We start from the raw sequence: 18,505 nt of genomic DNA on the forward strand, positions 1-18,505 counted from the left end.
ACACTGGGAATCATGAATGTCTTTGATAATTCAGGGAACTCGAGCACTTCAAACTGGACGGTCTATTCATATTCAAAGAAAATCCTGTCGAAGTTAATGATTAACCAAGAGGAAGCAACATAACCAAAAGCACAGTGACTATTGTACAAGTCATCTTGTTAGGTCAACATGGTTTTTTATTGCTAGAAAGGTCAGGGGAGGAGGGGGGTTTGTTTTAGATTTAACTTTGGCTCACCAACCTTTCTAATACTTCATTTCAGTAATGACTAGAAATAGGTCTGGATGTCTTCCCAGAGTCTGGTATATATGTTCTTTTTTGTCAGGAGAGGAGAGGTCTTCATGAGACTTCACTTAAATTCTGGTTATTAAACTGAGGCTTTAATTGGTGTCAATGCCTTATCTCTAAAATGTAAAACTTAACTAGAATTTGCTTGGGGTAGGGAATGGGGAAGTGGTATTTTTAGGACTAATACATTGAAAACTGATTCAGCCTCTAGCAACTTGAACAGTTTTCAATAGCATGGTTAGTCAAATTCATTATGACTTTTAACTTATAAGAAGCTTTTGGGGTAGGTTGGAGTATTTATTACATATTTTACTGTTTAATGTCTAACGGCCTTTTAATTTGTAAACATTTATTGAAATGATTGTGGGGCTGTGGAAAACATTTACCTATTTACCTTTGAAGTAAGTTTTAAGACAGTCCACTTTTTAGCATGTGTTGTGTCCCGCCTGTGGTTGTCTGAACTAATAAATGTGATTTTTCTCCCCATTCTCGCTTTTATTTATTTGTGTATAGGCCTCTTCCCTGGTGTGTGTTTCCTGATTGGAAAACACGATAATAGAGCCCAGCTTTTAATGGAATTTAAATTTTTTTAACAGTTATTTTACAGCAAAACGATCTTAGCTTTTTTTTACACGAACTCCTGCACACGTGCTTGTATAGAATGTTTTTGAGCCTGTCCTGCAACATGTTACACATAATGATGAATTAACAGTTAAAATTTAACTGCTAGGCTGTCACCCTCCTTTCATAAACTGCCCCTTGGTAGTTTAATAGAATCTAGTGGTACTTTGATCTGCATTAAATTTTCAAGGTTACCCTAACCACTTTAAGGGAAGCTAGAGGTAGGAATTACGGGCTTTGGAAGCAACCATTTTTCTCTGGGTTGTGCCAATTGACTCTATTTGGGCAATTTTTGAGGGCTGAGTGTAAATGAGAAATTGTGAGGTCACAAGTGCCTTCTAGGTTAAAACAGGTTATCACATTTTGCATGTTTTGATGAGCCTGTAGAAGGGTTCTGATAGAAGAACTTGCCTTTATATTAGAGATTGTCAATGTGCCTCCACATTCACTCGGGCGGCTTGTTTAAAAAAGCTGGGCTCCTCTTCAAAAATGTTCCCGGGGTTGGGGGGGGGGGGCGGTGCAAGCACTGCTGGCTGAGAACTCCACCATGTAAAGCTTATCCCGCTTCGCAGTCACAGCCCCATCCTCACTCCTGTAAATAGGCAGCATGGCGGCAGCGTTTAATGAATAACAGCTAAGGCCTGGGTCTCTAAACCACCTCGAAAGTGGGAACTAGTTTACTTTCGCCAACGCTTAAATTTGAAAAGGTGTATTTAAATGGTGATTTGGGGAAAGCCTAAGTATTTTGATGGGATTTGCAAAAAATTGAGAAGCAAGGCTGACTCAGTACCGCAGGATAGTGAAAAAGTAGACGGGAACGACCTTTATGGGTGCTGAAGACCTAACAATTAGGCAGGGCTTAATGGCGAAAAACGGCAGGAGGTCTGCATCGGCCTTAGCAACAGGGCCCGGCCCTCGGCGGCAGCAGCGCGTACAAGGTGACGCGCTTCCGTGGGTGTGGCCGGCCGCGCTTCTGGTCACTTCCGTCGCGCCTGCGCAGTTGGCTCCCGGGCTCATGTCTGTGGCGGTTTCCCGGGATCGTCCAGTTAATGGGAGCCTGGGCTGTTTAACTGCCGCCGGCGATGCGTTCTGGTGCAGCGGTCAGGGCCTGCCAGAAAGTCTGCAGGTGCCTGTTGTCTGGGTTTGGAGGTCGAGTGGATGGGGGGCAGCCTGAGCCGTTATTGGAAGGGAGTTGTTCCTTCGGAGTGCCCGTGAGGTCACACGCGGAGCTGCCCCGGGGGAGCGAGCCGACCGGAGCCCCCGAGTCCGGTGAGGGGAGCGAGGAGCTGGTAGACATCTGTCAGAGAAGGCATTTCTTCAGTGGTAGCAAGGGGCAGCTTAGCCGACATTCTCTTCTGAGCGGGTGCCACCCCGGCTTTGGCCCCTTGGGCATAGAGTTGCGCAAGAACCTGGCAGCAGAATGGTGGTCCTCAGTGGTGGTGTTCAGGGAGCAGGTCTTCCCGGTAGATGCCCTCCATCATAAGTCTGGCCCTACGCTGCCTGGGGACAGTGCCTTCAGGTTAGTTTCCGCAGAAACTCTACGCGAAATCTTGCAAGACAAAGAGCTGAGTAAGGAACAGCTAATAGCATTTCTTGAAAACTTATTAAAAACTTCTGGGAAACTACGGGAGAACCTTCTTCACGGTATGCATCACGATTTCATGCTTCAAAATAGATGGGGGTGGAAAGGCAGACTTGCTAGATTTCGCGGATTGCAACTGGTCCTTTATTCACGTGGAAAGGAAATTATCTGGTTCTCATCTTTTTGAAGTAATTGGGTATATTGATGATGTTTCTACCAAGGAGAAAACTGGTCTATGGAATAGTTACTGTTCCTTAAAGAATCTGGCTTGAAGGACCAGGTGACGCTCTCAATTTCATGCGGCAACCCTACAGTTCAATTGAGCAGCCCTAGAATTGGGAGTAAATTGAATCATTTGTTCGTCGTTACCAAGATGTTGGTAAATACTCCCACAGTTACTCTTTAATTTTACACATAATAGGCTAATCAAGAGCTCGGTCTTCTAGAGCAAAAAGAAAATCCCCCCTCTCCCAAATTTCCCTACTGAAAACCTATCTACACTCTGTTGTTTGAAGAGCCCTTTAAGTGATTTTTGTTTTTAAAGATTTTATTTATTTGACAGAAAGACAGCCAGAGGGAACACAAGCAGGGGGAGTGGGAGAGGGGGAAGCAGGCTTCCCGCGGAGCAGGGAGCCTGATGCGGGGCTCGATCCTAGAACCCTGGGATCATGACCTGAGCCGAAGGCAGACGCTTAACGACTGAGCCACCCAGGTGCCCCCCCTTTAAGTGATTTTTGAGTCGACTAAAAAAAAAATAGAACTAATCAAGCTTTATAACATTCTTGAGTGAATACACAGAAATTTGTGGGGCACCATTTGCCTTTAAAGTTTATTTTTGTAATCTCACACTCAGGGTGGGGCTCGAACTCACAACCCTGAGATCAAGCGTCACCTGGCTCTTCTGAGCCAGCCAGGCACCTCCATCATTTGCCTTTAAAGTCAAATAGAACACAATCGCAGAGATTCTGAAGAAAAAAAAATTCAAGTTCTTTACAGGACAGACTTGCCACAGCATCTCCGCAAAATGCTATCCGTACTATTTTAATTAAGTGGCACTACAGAGTAATTTAACCAATGTCCATGGTTCTCTGAAAATTAGTACCCACATTATAGCTTTTTAAAATTTTCCTTAATAATTAAAGCAAACTAAAGCAAACTGGTGAATATTTGTGACAGTTTTGATTTGTACTACTTTAATTATTCCATGATGTCTTTATTTGGGGCAAGTTAAATCACTACTTATTACCATGTCCAAAACAAATCAATCTTTTCATCCCTATTAGAGAATGAAACTTAGGGGCACCTGGGTGGCTCAGTCAGTTAAGCATCTGCCTTCGGCTCAGGTCGTGATCCCAGGGTCCTGGGATTGAGCGCCGTGTTGGGCTCTGTATTCAGTGAGGAGTCTGCTTCTCCTGCCTCTAAGCCCCCCTCCCCCCCGCTCGTGCATACTCTCTCTCTCTCTCTGAGATAAATAAATAAATCTTAAAAAAAAAAAAGAATGAAACTTAGCTCACTTAGATTTCCATTCATCAAAACCTCCATTGATATACCAGACTTTTTTCCTTTATTTCCTTTATTTGCAGAATCCTTTAGTTGACTAGTATTTTTAGCTTAGAATTACCCAGTTTACTACTTCTTTCTGTTCCTAAGGTCCTTGCTCTCTTTATTTCATGTCTGAACTACTTTGGTAGCCTCTACTTACGAATAGTTTTAAAAAATCCTTAGCCATTATATTTCCAGATATTGTTATTGTCCCATTCTACTCTGTCCTTCTGTGACAGATTACCTGTTAGACCTTTCCCCCATCTTGTCATCAACTTTCTTGAACACAATCACATTTTATAAAGTCCACATCCAATAACTCAGATATATCTATTTTTCTCTGGGCCTTTGGTCAATTGGACTTTTCTCCTGATATTCTGTGTAATTTGTGTATAAACTCTAGACATAATTTGAGCTTCTGGGTGTTGTTTTCTTCCTGGGAGGATTTACTTTTGCTTTTGGCAGGCAGCTAGAGTGGGAGCATATCTTTTTTTTTTTTAAGATTTTATTTATTTGAGAGAGCGAGAGAGCACAAGCAGGGGTGAGGAGCAGAGGGAGAGGGAGAAGTAGGCTCCCCACTGAGCAGGGAGCCCGTTCAGGGCTTGATCCCAGGACCCAGAGATCATGACCTGAGCTGAAGTCAAGACACTTAACAGCCGCCCAGGTGCTTCAGAGAGTGGGAGCGTATCTTCTTAATACAATCTGGGATTAAGTTTATTGGAGGCTGGTCTTCAGGGTTTTCATCTCTACTCCTACAGTGTAGCCCTTTGAGTGTCCCTAGTGAAAGGCTGGAGTGTTTACCAGGGCCCCTCCTCCTTGAGAAGCCAGGAATTACAGTTTTTGTACTCCCCAGTCCTTTAAGATGTCAGGAAGCTTCTCAGCTCTGCTACTTGAGATTTAGAAAAGCAACCCTAAATGTTGGGTTCACCTCTCTGCTCCTCCCTTCTCTCCATATTTTGGACCCTCAAGTCCTTACTGCCTTGATAGCTCAGTCTTTAAGCAGATTTTTTTTTAAAGTTTCTTGACCAGCTTTTCTTATCTTGCTGATCTACCAGAAATGGAAATCTCAAGTAGCTTAAACACAATGTTGTCATTTAATGGGACATAATCTAAGTGCATAAAGAACTACAACGAAATCTTGAGCTTAGATTTATTCCAAATAGAAATGTTGGAATTATAATTCTGAAGCTATTTCATATATGTTATAAAGCAAATATATGGATAGATAAATATTATTAGGAACCAAAATTTTCACTGTGAGAAAAATGAGATACAAATATAAAAGAAGACAAGGATAAACTTTGCAATGTTAAATTTGAATCAGCAATATCAGTATGACCTCATAATTTTAAAAAACATTATTCTTAACTTTCTTCATTGAAAGGGCCTAGAAGTAATGACACTCAATAGCAGTGAACACACCTAGTACCCAGATTTTGATTTCTAAAATGAACCAGTGCTTGAAGAAATGGCTTATCCCAGGTCTGGGGCAGGGAAAGTACAAGGTGAGTTTGGGACATTTTATGGTGCTAGGAAGCAAAGAATTACTTGAAGACTGGTGAGGTCATGTCAAAAGGACAGATGGTGGCTTGAACTAGACTCCCACTGGCTAAATTTGAGACAAACTGAATATTAAGTATTGATGGTAATAGATCATAACACATTAAAATTAAAAATTTATAGTGTTAATCAGAAAAGTAAATAGTTGAGGTTGCTGGTAGGGGAAGGAGGTGGAGAAAGTTTACTTTTTTTACAGAAGCTATGTAATAAATGTAGAAGGAAAGACAGAAAAATCACCATTTTGTGATTTTTGTAATCCCCAGTATAATAATTGATTCAGGCAGGATCATCAATGGATTCTAAAATGTTGGGTGGAAGATTATTGAGCAGGATATTGTTGGGGAATGGATATTCACTGCCTAACCAGGTAATCAAATTCAGTTTCATTAATATGGTATAATTTGATATTATTTTCCTCCTGTTAGAATGCAAGAAGACACATGCATCAACTGTGTAGTATTTATTTCTGCTAAAAATGACTTACCCAAGTTAATGAAACAGTCAGCCAAATCTCGAGTATGACTGGTCTGGACTCAAACCAAAAGTCAATATCATTAAAAGTTAGAAAAGGAGGGAGGAATCAGGGGAAATGTTCCAGATTAAAAGAGACCTAATCAAAATGCAGAGCAGGAGCCTTAATTAGGGAAAAAGAGAACAACAATAAATGACATTTTGAGTGACAATTGGAGAAAATAGAGTATCGACCATATTTTATATAAAATTACGGTATTAATCTTATAATGGTATAAAGAATAATTTTAGGGGACACGTGCTGAAATGTTTTGGGGTGAACAAGGAGAAAAGGTGGCAGAATGTTGACAATTGGTGAATCTAGCTGAAGAGTGTACAGGTATTTATTGTACTATCAACTTATAGATTTGAAACTCAAGTTAAAAAGTTGTGGGGAAGCTAAGTAGTAATCAGTTAAGATCTGCCTGAATAGTTCCGTGCTACTTGTACTGCTGTGTTAGCATTATTATATTAATTTGTTTATAAATTGACCTTTAGGACTTGGGTTTATAGAATAGATTTATACAGTGACAGATTTATCTTTTGACAGGTGCTTTGGAGCACTATGTTAATTGCCTGGATCTGGTAAACAAGAGACTGCCTTATGGCCTTGCTCAGATTGGAGTGTGTTTTCATCCTGTTTCTGATACTAAGCAGACATCTGATGGTGTTAAAAGGTACCAAAAAATGGCAAATAACTTGGCCTTGTATTTAATCAAGAACCAGTCACTTTCACTTCAGGATAGATTATATAATCTTCACGTAAGTAACTATCTGATATTTCTGCTATCCAAAGAATCGGTGAGAAGACTGAGGCTTCACTGGTTTGGTTTACTTCAGCAAGAACTGCAGGCCAGTGGCTTGATTTCTGGTTACGTCATCGACTCCTGTGGTGGAGAAAGGTATACCCTTAATTTACTCATTAATAGGTGAAGTGTCTTAGTGTGTCAGAGATAATACTTGTCTACAATAAATGAAATTTAATTGATGTGGGGCTGTTATGTTTGTAAGAGACAGCTCTAATAAATCAGTAAGTACAAATAAAATCCTCTTTGTAATGATTTTCATTGTTCCATATAAAAAGTTACTTTGTTAAAAAATATCTGTTGATGTCTCTCTTGCTCAGAAGCTTTTGTCCATAAGGCTTTGCATTCGAGCTAGAGTTCAGATGCCTTACTTGGCATTCCTGGCTGGGATAGAGTTTGACCTTTGCACACCCTTAAAGCGTCAGCCTTTGCTCCCTGCCTCTGTCCATGAACTCTCCATATTTGTCAAGATGATTCTGTGATTTATCATCAAGTTTTAGTACATGCTGAAGAGGAAAGAGTAGGTATTTGTGGTTCATCATTGTCTTGCTTTTCTCCAATTCTTAAAAATCCCCAAACACCCACTCAATTAAGTGGAATAATTACAAATAATCACACTCTTCACAGAGGGTAAGAACGGTGAGTATACACTTTCTTCTCTATCCCTCTTAGTTTATGGTCACCTTCCCTTCTTATTAACTGGCCAAAAAAAGCTAGATCACTCCAGCAGTTTTTCTCTGTAGTTCTTTCAGGCTAAAAACAGTATTTTTAGCAATACATTTGCTCATATTTAATTGAACTTCATAGTTTTTATATGGGACCTGACCGGTTTCATTCAGTTGCCACATAAAAGTCTCAGGCAACTTTACTTTTTAACATTTAGTTTCATAAATTAATAAAACAAACTTTCTTGAGGCACCTGGGTGGCTCAGTTGTTAAGCGTCTGCCTTCGGCTCAGGTTGTGATCCCAGGATTCTGGGATCGAGCCCCGCATCGGGCTCCCTGCTCTGCGGGAAGCCTGCTTCTCCCTCTCCCACTCCCCCTGCTTGTGTTCCTGCTCTCACTGTGTCTCTCTCTGTCAAATAAATCTTTAAAAACTAACTTTCTTTTCCAGTTTGCTGTGAGCCCATCTAACTTCAGCAGCAGCGATTGTCAGGATGAAGAGGGACGAAAAGGAAACCACCTTTATTACAATTTCCCATGGGGAAAGGAGCTAATAGAGACCCTGTGGAATCTAGGAGACCGTGAACTTTTACACATGTGTCCCGGAAATGAGTCTCAATTACACGTATGTTTTACCTTGAGCTCCTATCCATCCTTTACGCATATTCTCTAACTGATCATTTCTGAAACCATTTGAGAACAGGTTGCAGACTTGAGGCCCCATGACCTCTTAATGCTGCAGTATGTATTTCTGAAGTGCAAGGACAGTCACCTGTGTAACCGCAACATGGCCATCAAGATCAGGAATGTGCCAGTCATCCATTAGGACCATCCAGTCCATGTAATCCTTCAGATATAAGTGATTATCCTAATAATGCCCTTTATTGGTCCATTATCCAATTTAGGATTTCATGTAGTTGTCATGTCTCTTTAGTCTCCTTCACAGGAATAGTTCATTTTATCTTGTCTTTCATGACCTTGACATTTTTTTTTTTAAGATTTTTTTTTTTAAGTAATCTCTACACCCAGTGTGAGGCTTGAACTCACAACCTGGAGATCAAGAGTCACCTGCTCTACAGACTGAGCCAGCCAGGCAGCCCATGACTCTGACATTATTGAAGGATGCAGGCCTTTGTAGTTACTTTGCAGAATGTCCCTCCGTTGGAGTTTCTGACATGTTTTCTCATGATTTATGTATTTTTGCTTAGAAAACCATAGAAATGATGCTGCCATCATATCACGAGGCATATGATACCATATTTGTTACTGGTGATGTTAACTTTTATCTCTTGGTTAAGATAGTGCTAAATAACCTGTTTCTGACCACGTTTTGACTGAACGAGTTGCAGCATACATTGGTGATTCTTGTGCAAATCAGTGATTACTATGAGGGTAGCCAAATGGTATCTTTTTTTTATTAATTTTATTATTTCATTATTTCTTTTAGATTTATTTATCAACAGTATACTGTGGGGTTGAGCTTTTCCCTCCTCTCTTTCTTTTTATGGGCTTACAGATTCCTGTTTTTCTCAAGGAGTTACCATCTGTCACTACCATTCTTTGATGCTAAAATTGTCCTAGACTTGGCCAGTGTCCTTTTGACATATCCCAATCACTCTCTGAGCACTTCCTATTTTTTGTAGCAACTAATTGTTCTGGGATCATCTTGTTTCTTGGTCTAGTTGTGGAGTCAGCCATTTCTTCAGGGAAACTTAGTTCTTATTAGAGGAAAATGTATTTAAAATTTGAGATTCTGCTATTGGGTGTACTCCTTGCAACTGGGTATCATTGCTTCTGGGCCCTTTATGTGGACACAGCTAGTAAATATTTTGAGGCAGTTACGTACATTTATGTTTACACACTTATCTCTGTATTTGTGTCTATATTTACCTATTATTAAAAACTAGGAGTTCATACCAGTTCTTCAGGTTCTAGTCTAATGCCACAGGGTTTATTCTAGCTTTACCTCTTTCCACATTTGTAATTCTCTTCTCTGACAGTGAGAAACGTGGTTTCCAGTATCTTTAGTGTATTGATTTTTCATTTCTTGTATATAACCAAACTCCCTGCCGTTATTACGCAAAGATCAGCCCTGACACACCCCTTGTCCCACCGCACCAGGTTCTCTAGATGAGCTTCTGAACCCAGGGGAAGGAAAAAGGAAGAAAGACGTTAGAGAACGTGACCGTGGACATGCTGCTTCCCCCTCCCTTTAATAGCCCCCCTCACTAGGTGCTCTGACTAGAACATAGAGAAGGAGGAAAGTTAGAAAGCCTGGCCTTCAACCTCAGTGTCCCCTTCTTCACTAGTCACACTGGCCAAAACTTTGGCCCTGGGTCAACCCCAGTTGGATGCACTAGCCAGCTGACCAAACTCAGGACTGGCCAAAGGAAAAAGGTGCTTCATTTACTTCCTAAAATAAACAGAGTTTTCAAAAATTTAAACAGGTGATAGAATTTTTTTAGAGAAGGAATTTTGCCTTTGCATCCCACAGGGCACTTTGTAAATAGCTGTAATATTTTTCAGGGTGCCCAGTGGGTGCAAAGTTTTAGAAGCCATGTGGATGGATAGAATTGTGGCTGAGCCCTATGCTGACCCTCTCTTGAGTGGTTCCAGATTTGAATGTTTAGATTTTCTGACTGGCCACAGCTGGAGTTTTATGTGCTATTTGGTGACAATACAGTCTTCTCAGTGAGAAAAGGTATTTGGAACTTGAAAATAATTAAAACATAGTAGTTCTCATCTTATTAGAGAAAGTAGATTAATCTTAAATACAAATAAGATAACTAATAAAAAATTAAAAAGGTTATGGGGCACCTGGGTGGCTCAGTTGGTTAAGCAACTGCCTTTGGCTCAGGTCATGATCCTGGAGTCCCGGGATCAAGTCCCACGTCGGGGGGCTCCCTGCTCGATGGGGAGTCTGCTTCTCCCTCTGACCCTCTTCCCTCTCGTGCTCTCTATCTCTCATTCTCTCTCTCTCAAATAAATAAATAAAATCTTTAAAAAAAATTTAAAAAGGTTATTTATGAATATTTTCCCATAACCTCAACACCACCACATTTTATTTTGCGATATTCAGCTCTCATATGAAACTTAACTTGGTTATCATAGTCATTATAGTTAAATAGTCATTATCATAGTTAAAAACCAATCAATCTTGTGACTAGGAATTTAATTTTAAGTTCATTAATTTTTTTAGTAATCTACACCGAACTCATGACGCCAAGATCAAGAGTCGCATGGTCTTCTGACTGAGCGAACCAGGCACCCCAATCTTATGACTAGGAATTTAAAGACAATCTCTTTGTCATGGCTTTTAGTCTCTTATTTAGTTCATTATTGTGGTAACTTTCACTGTCTCAATGAAAAACTTTATTTTGCAGAGTTTTACTCTCCATTAAATTGTTGCTCTTCCATTTTCATAGTTCTCAAAATTGTTCATCATTAGTTGACATAAAGTGTTATAAAATAATAAATAGAATTCCTGCCATTTAATATGCTTTTTTGAAAGGCTTCTTAGGCTATTTTGTATTTGTTTTTAGTAAATTTTACAGTTAACATCTAAATATATTCTTGGAGGGATTTTTAGAGAGTGGTAAAGCAGATCAGTAAAGTCTGAAGAACAGAGTTAGGATAGAAATTCATTCTGGATGGTATGAGAAATCAGGTATTTTAGCTAAGAAGAGTTGCCATTGGATATCTCTGCATCCTTGGATATGAAATTTTCAAAGACTTAGAAAACAATAGGTGCACCAGCCTGGCTCAGTCTATAGAGCATGTGTGTGACTCGATTGATCTCTGGGTTGTGAGTTCAAAGCCCCACACTGGGCACAGAGATTACTTAAAAATAAAATCTTAAAAAAAACAACAACAACATTAAAGTCTTCTTAATATTTAAATATGATTTAGTCTTTTTTTATATTCAAATGGCACCACAGTAGCTTGCAGCGCCTGAGTTATATTAAGTATCAGTTCTATAAATGTGTAAAAGACATCAACTAATAAAGTTAGAATAGAATCCCAGATTTCAGGAAGTGTACTGCCTTTTTTTTAAATTTAAAATCAATTGATTAACATACAGCGTATTATTAGTTTCAAAGGTAGAATTCAGTGATTCATCAGTTGCATATAACACCAGTGCTCATTACATCAAGTGCCCTCCTTAATACCCATCACCCAGTTACCCCATCCCTGCACCCACCTTCCCTCCAGCAACCCTCAGTTTGTTTCCTGTAGTTAAGAGTCTCTCATGGTTTGTCTCCCTCTCTGATTTCAGCTTATTTTAAAAGTATTGCCTTTTGAGGACAAATTTACATTAATCTTTACAGTACCATATGCCATTAAAATGGGTTTAAAATGCCAATACAGGGGTGCCTGGGTGGCTCAGTTGTTCAGCGTCTGCCTTCGGCTCAGGTCATGATCTCAGGGTCCTGGGATCAAGTCCCACGTCAGGCTCTCTGCTCAGTGGGGAGCCTGCTTCTCCCTCTCCCTCTGCCCCCCACGCATGCTCACATACTTCCTTTTCTCTGTCTCAAATATTTTTTAAAAAGGGATGCCTGCATGGTTCAGTCGTTAAGCATCTGCCTTCAGCTCAGGTTATAAACCCAGGGTCCTGGGATCGAGCCCTGCATCGGGCTCCCTGCTCCCTGGGAAGCCTGCTTCTCCCTCTCCCACTCCCCCTGCTTGTGTTCCCTCTCTTGCTGTCTCTCTCTCTGTCAAATAAATAAATAAAATCTTTAATAAAAAAAGCCAATACATATGTGTTAATGAAGACTGTGCTTGATCATGGATAATTAATAGAAGGTGAGGATTGACAAATTGTTTTTTTAAGTATTAGAGAATTACATGAATGTTCAGATGACTGTGATGATAGTAAAAAAAGAATGAAGGTAGAACTGTTTATATGCAAAACCTTTTAAATTTTTAGGATTGACATTGAAAAAATTTGAGATGATTATCAGTTTAAAAGAAAGACAATAATAAGTCTGTTTATCAATCCCTGATTTATATCATGCATTACAGTATATTTTATATTCTTAATTATAGCCTTAAAGTAAATACCCCAAACCGGGTTTTTAAAAGAGGTTTGCTTAATATAAAAACCTTTCATTTCCAGAGATTATACTCCAAACCCCTATCCCTAACCATACCAGTTTTTTTCTCTAAGGGCCCTGCTGAACTTTATTATAATATTATCCTCTTTATTATAATGCTCACCTAGGGACCATTGGAAAAATAGTGATGCTGAGGTCCCACTCCCATCCAGGTAGTTCAGAATCTCTGGGAGTGGGGCCCAAGCATAAAACCTTTATGTTTTAAAATTCAAGACAGTTCTAATACGTAGCCAGTTGAGACTCACTGATCTGAACCCTGATCTCCCTGAGAGTGGGGAATAGGTCATAACCGTTTTTGTGGGCCCAGTGCATAGCACAGGGTTTGCCCAGAGTGGATGCTTTGTAGAATGAATTTGTAAGTTTGTGTTCTGATTCTATAAGTCTATAGTTTTAAGAGAGAGCTCTGCTAACAGATTCTGTATTTTTGTTCTACTTTTCTTTGAAGGGCCGAGATGGACGAAAAAATGTGGTTCCACATGTTTTATCTGTTAATGGAAATCTGGACCGAGGTGTGCTGGCTTACCTCTACGATTCTTTCCAGCTCACAGAGAACTCGTTTACAAGGAAGAAGAATCTTCATAGAAAGGTGCTTTTGATATTTCAGAGATAAACTTGGGAAACTAAAAATATATGTTTTTCCATCATATGTTAGTGGGCTTGGTTTTTTAACACAAACTGTGAGTAATAAATTTCTTTCCATGCAGGTTATTTTACATTTTTCATTTTTTAGAATCTGGCCACAGAAGTAATAAGCAGGTTCTCACAGAATAGAACAAGGCATTCCTATTGGGTAATCTCAGAGGCATTTCTCTTTGATCCTGGCAGACAGGTAGAGAGCAATCTCTGATTCTTAGCCGCTGAGCCTTTCCCTCAGTGGCTTACATTTATTTGTATCACAGAGTGTTAAGCAGGACTATGTCAGACTAGCAAAACTTGTGAGATTGACCTCTCTGCTTCTAGTCTGACCCCAAGTGGCTATTCACTAGATCACAGGAGCTATCTTTGGGCCTGGGTCAAGGACATGTTTATGGGCTCACAATCAAGAGAGAAGAGGGACTGAAGCTATAGGAAAGAAAATAAATGCTTAAAGGAGTGAGATTTTGGAAGAAACATTAAGGGTCAAAACAGGATCAAGAACACTAGTGGAGGGATTGGTCTTGAAAAGGAGTTACTTGAAAAAGCACAGAGGAGAAAAATGATGGTATAGATATAAATAGGCTACCAGGGCTGGTTTAGCCTTTGAAGGAAGTTTTCCTCATATCCTCTATTTTCTTAGGGATTATTAGCTTAGAAAGCAGGATTATTAGCTTAAAATGTGGAGGAGTAGAGGTTTAAGTGGCAAGAATTTAGAGTATTCATATTCCCCTTGAATGTGAAAGGGAGCTGCCCCAAATCAAAAGTTTCAACATGTTGAGTCCTCAACTGGGTTTGGAAACCATGAATTTGTAGTACCACTTTGCATAGCTGAATGATTTATTTATTATGCAGTGTTCATTTAGCCTGATATGCCCATAAAGAAAGTCGCATTATAGAATTGTTCTAGGGCTTGGAATTTATAGGATATATAGCAAACGAGGGATCCTTTCTATCTCTCATACCCCACATCCAAATTATCAGCAAAAACCATTTGACTCTGTCTTCAAAATATATTCTGAATCTGACCATTTCTTACCACTTGGCCTCTTTCCACTCTGATCTAAGCCACTACCATCCCCTCCCACTAGCACTGAGTGGCCCTTTTAAAAGGTACATGTTACTTTGCCCCGCTGCCCAGAACACCCCACTAAGCTCCTTGTTTCCTTCAGAGGAAAAGGCAAAGCCCCTAAAGTGTTTTACAAAACCCTTCCCTTTTGACCTCCTCCACCCCCCACCTTACTCATTCTGTTCCAATAGCACAGACCCCTTTGCTGTTTCTAGAAAATGTCAGTCGTGCTTCCAGCTCAGAACTTTGTCATTTGTTCTCCCCTTTGCCTGAAATGCTCTCCCTCCAGGATCCAGAACCACCTTTTAAGTGTTCGGTCAAATGTCACCTCAGAGAGACCTCTTACCACCTTATTTAAAATTGCAAACAGTCCTCTCCAACCCACCCCTCTCCAGCACTTTCTATCTCCTCCCCCGCTTTTTTAAAGCACTTAACCACCTTCAGATATATTATTTACTTGTCTATTATCTCTTTATCCCCACCATGAGGGGCAAGGAGTTTTGTCCCTAGTACCTAGAACTGTTTCTGGCACCAAGGAGCCATTCAGATGTTTGTTGAGTGGATGGATGAATAAGAAGAGTGGTAGGTTTTGGCAAGAGAAAGTTCAATTGATGAGTCCCATGGCTGGGGCTGAGTAGGGAGGGCAGTGATACCCAGAAGGGGCATTTGGATTGAGGGAAAATGGAGTTGTCAGAAAACAGGAGAGTATCAAGTGAAATTACCTCTACAGAATATCTAGTGGAGAAATCAATGAGCAGCTAGATAATAGCCAGCTGAATACATCATTACATGATTGATGATCTCAGCTAGCTTCCATTTTCACACAAAATTTTTATGGTTTAAGAAGTTCCATGTTTGATGATGCTTGTGTTAGACTTAAACAAGATGTGCTATCCTTTCCCCCCCCCCAATCTCTTTCAATTGCTTTAGGTACTTAAACTTCACCCTTGTTTAGCCCCTGTTAAGGTTGCTTTGGATGTGGGAAGAGGCCCAACGGTGGAATTAAGACAGGTGGGTTAAGTGAGTTTTAGTATCATGATTTTAATTATAACCATTACTTCAAATAAATGAGTAACTTTACTGTTTAAATTTTTGATTCATTTGCTTTTTTAAAAATTTAATTAAATAGCTGTGGATAAATACTGTGGTTTATTATAGATAACTTGAAGCATAGTATATAAAAGAAGCTGCATACAGCTCAGTGATTTTGCTGTTAAAGTCATACTTACTCATAGTTGCCTTTTTCAAATGAGTATGCATAGTTTTGTTAATCCAAGTATTCATACAGATGTCTAGTGAATTCTTGCTCACTTAACATTTTTAACCTGATACTTATTGGTATAAGCACAGGTTCTAGATCTATACCTTATTTTGGTTCTTCTAATCTATCTGGTCTAATTAAACACTCTTGAGAAGCCACGAGGGTGGTTTTAGTTTCTTTCCAGACACCTGTTCAGCCGTCATGCTGGGTCCTGGGTGACTCATACCCACCCAGCACCTGAGTGAGGACACTAGCAAGATTCACCCAGCTTTCTTAGGCTCCTGTGGAGAGGTGTGGGAAGGTGGGGATAGTGCACTCAGGGGAAGGGAAGGTAGTGGTTTAATTTCCACTTTTCCCCCTGGGGTTGTGGCAGCCTCCCCAAGACCCTTGTAGTAGAAGGTCCTTGGGTTTTTGTTTTGTTTTGTTTTGCTTGAAGGACAAAAAAGTCTGCTCCCTAAATTTTTGTCATTGCAATTGCAGGTCTTGTTTTGTTTTGGTTTTGTTTACATATAAGAACATAGTATTTTGTCCCTTGTGTGTTTTTTAATTTACCAAAAGGGAGTATGTTGTATATCTCATTCTGTTTTTAACTTTTTTCCCCTCAGTGGTAGCACAGAACTTTCTGGGCTATGCAAGGGGTTTTGCTGGTTATATACATGGAGATGGAATTTCTGGATAAAATGGACACATATCCTTAATTTCACTATTGTCAGTGAGATTGTCTCCAGATTGGCTGCACCTGTTTGTATTCTCATGGTGTGGGGGTTCTCATTTCCTTAGGCCAGAGCTACTTCTCTTCTACCTCCCAACAGGAAGAGCAGATGTTTTTGTTGTCAATCACTAACTTTTTAAAATAAAATCCACAATGATGTTTATTTTTCTCTGTTAACTTCTTAGACTTATTAATATTTATATTCTCACCTATCCCCAAAATATCAAGTACCTTCACACTCATTGGTGTTTCCCTGAATGCACATTGTTGGTCCTCACCCCAGAGCTGCTGAATCAGAAACTCTGGTAATGAGGCAGAGCAACCTGTGTTTGACAAGCCCTCCAGGGGATTCCAGTTTGAGAAATTTGAGAAACAGTGCTGTAGCTCAGGCATGCCCTCCCCCACCCACCACGGCCACCCTTCCCTGCTGGGCCATTTGGTGTTGTCTGGAGACATTTTTGGTTGTCACAAGTGGGAAAGGGAGTGCTATAGGCATCTCAGGGAGGCCACAGATGCTGCTAAATATCCTAACGTCAGCAGTGTGGAAGGGGAGAAATCCTGCTCTAGAGTTTTAGCTCCCAATTGTTAAGGGTTAAAATTTTTGCTTTGGGAGCGCCTGGGTGGCTCAGTCGTAGTCGTTAAGCATCTGCCTTCGGCTCAGGTCATGGTCCCAGGGTCCTGGGATCGAGCCCCATGTCGGGCTCCCTGCTCTGCGGGAAGCCTGCTTCTCCCTCTCCCACTCCCCCTGCTTGTGTTCCCTCTCTCGCTGTGTCTCTCTCTGTCAAATAAATAAAATCTTGAAAAAAATAAAAATAAAATTTTTGTTTTGTTTTGCCTCACCATTGCTTGTGAAGAAAACAGTAAAGTTTATTATGTAATATTACTCATTATTCTGTATTTCCAGTCAGGCTTTGTGTCCAGCATTCCCACTTAAAACCAATCATTCTCTTCTTGAAACGTTTTTTTTTAGTTGGCTTCAGGAACACCACTCTCCTCATTTTCTTCATACTTGTCTGGCTACTCCTTTGTTTCCTTTACTGGCTCTTTCTTCTCTTCCTGAGGTGGTGGTGTAACCCTGGGGCTCAGTTGCCAGCTCTCAGATGAGCTCACAGTTAGCACAGCCCTTTGCACTTATGCTTTTTTCTGACAGAATCTGTTTCGGTTTTGTTCCTGTTTTGAAGGGTAATGATGATGATAAAAATGCTTGTATCTGTTATAAAATTTTCTCTTAGGGAAGATTTGCGTTTAGTATTTAGCTTTGCAGTGCTTAATCTCATTTTCAGAGGAAGTATGCAATTAGTAAGTATACAGTGTATGAATTGTAAACAATATGATCACATAGCTATAAGAATTTATGCCTCGTGTTAAGGACTGGAAAAAGTGATTTGTGGTTTCACAAAAACAGGGTAGTCATTCTAGCTACTTTTACTTCGTTATATTTGAACTGTTTGTATTTTTTTCCTCAGGTCTGTCAAGGGTTATTTAATGAATTACTAGAAAATGGAATTTCTGTGTGGCCTGGTTATATGGAAACTGTGCAGTCCTCATTTGAACAACTTTATTCAAAGTAAGATTGTCTTGTCACTAAAATATGTATGTCTGTTCAGTTTTTTATCATATGTGTCTTTACGAGTAATAGAAATCTCTTCTAAATATCCTTCTAAATAAATGTAAATATATATATAATTAAAAATATTCCTAACTTTCCCATTTATACCCCATACCCCTAGTTAATTGCTACAGCAGGGAACAATATTCATTGGTATATTTGAGCACATATCATGTGCAAGTTCAAGACTTAATGTCATGTAGTATGTGCACCTGAGTTTATCATTTTATCAGGGATGCAATTATGTGTAGATGCATTTATTGAATCAGGATTGAGGGAACACGAATGGAGTGCCTTTTCCTTGTTGGTGCTGTGGTTCATTCTGAGGCTGAGTGGAAGGTAATTCCATCCCAGACAAAGGACAGAGAACTAGTTTCAGTGATCAGCACCTCTGTTCACCCAGTTGCTCCAGACTGATACCTGGATTTATCATCCTTAACTCCTTCCTCTTCCTTACTCTCCACCACCCCCAATTCATCACTAAATGTTGTCAGCCTGCTTCCTAAATAGTATCAGATCCATCTCTTTCCATCCTCA

The 18,505-nt window shown here is 40.0% G+C and overlaps 1 protein-coding gene across 4 annotated transcripts in view; it reads left to right on the forward strand.

The window, feature by feature from the left end:
• The first annotated feature begins 1,873 nt into the window (after window positions 1–1,873).
• POLG2 (DNA polymerase gamma 2, accessory subunit) overlaps window positions 1,874–18,505 on the forward strand; it is a 44,964-nt gene continuing 28,332 nt past the window's right edge. The window contains exons 1-7 of one of the 4 annotated variants that reach the window (XM_073883275.1): window positions 1,874–2,551; window positions 6,652–6,778; window positions 6,898–7,003; window positions 8,022–8,195; window positions 13,130–13,270; window positions 15,317–15,397; window positions 17,826–17,926. In XM_073883275.1, coding sequence (XP_073739376.1) covers window positions 1,990–2,551; window positions 6,652–6,778; window positions 6,898–7,003; window positions 8,022–8,195; window positions 13,130–13,270; window positions 15,317–15,397; window positions 17,826–17,926 — 1,292 coding nt within the window. In that variant the 5' untranslated portion in view covers window positions 1,874–1,989. The remainder of the gene's footprint in view (window positions 2,552–6,651; window positions 6,779–6,897; window positions 7,004–8,021; window positions 8,196–13,129; window positions 13,271–15,316; window positions 15,398–17,825; window positions 17,927–18,505) is intronic. The other 3 variants (XM_073883276.1, XM_073883277.1, XM_073883278.1) reach the window with 3 other exon arrangements.

The sequence above is a fragment of the Callorhinus ursinus genome, unplaced genomic scaffold (assembly GCF_003265705.2).
Source record: "Callorhinus ursinus isolate GAN/ISIS: 27379988/994484 unplaced genomic scaffold, GSC_fseal_2.0 scaffold50, whole genome shotgun sequence".
Taxonomy (NCBI): Eukaryota; Metazoa; Chordata; class Mammalia; order Carnivora; family Otariidae; genus Callorhinus; species Callorhinus ursinus.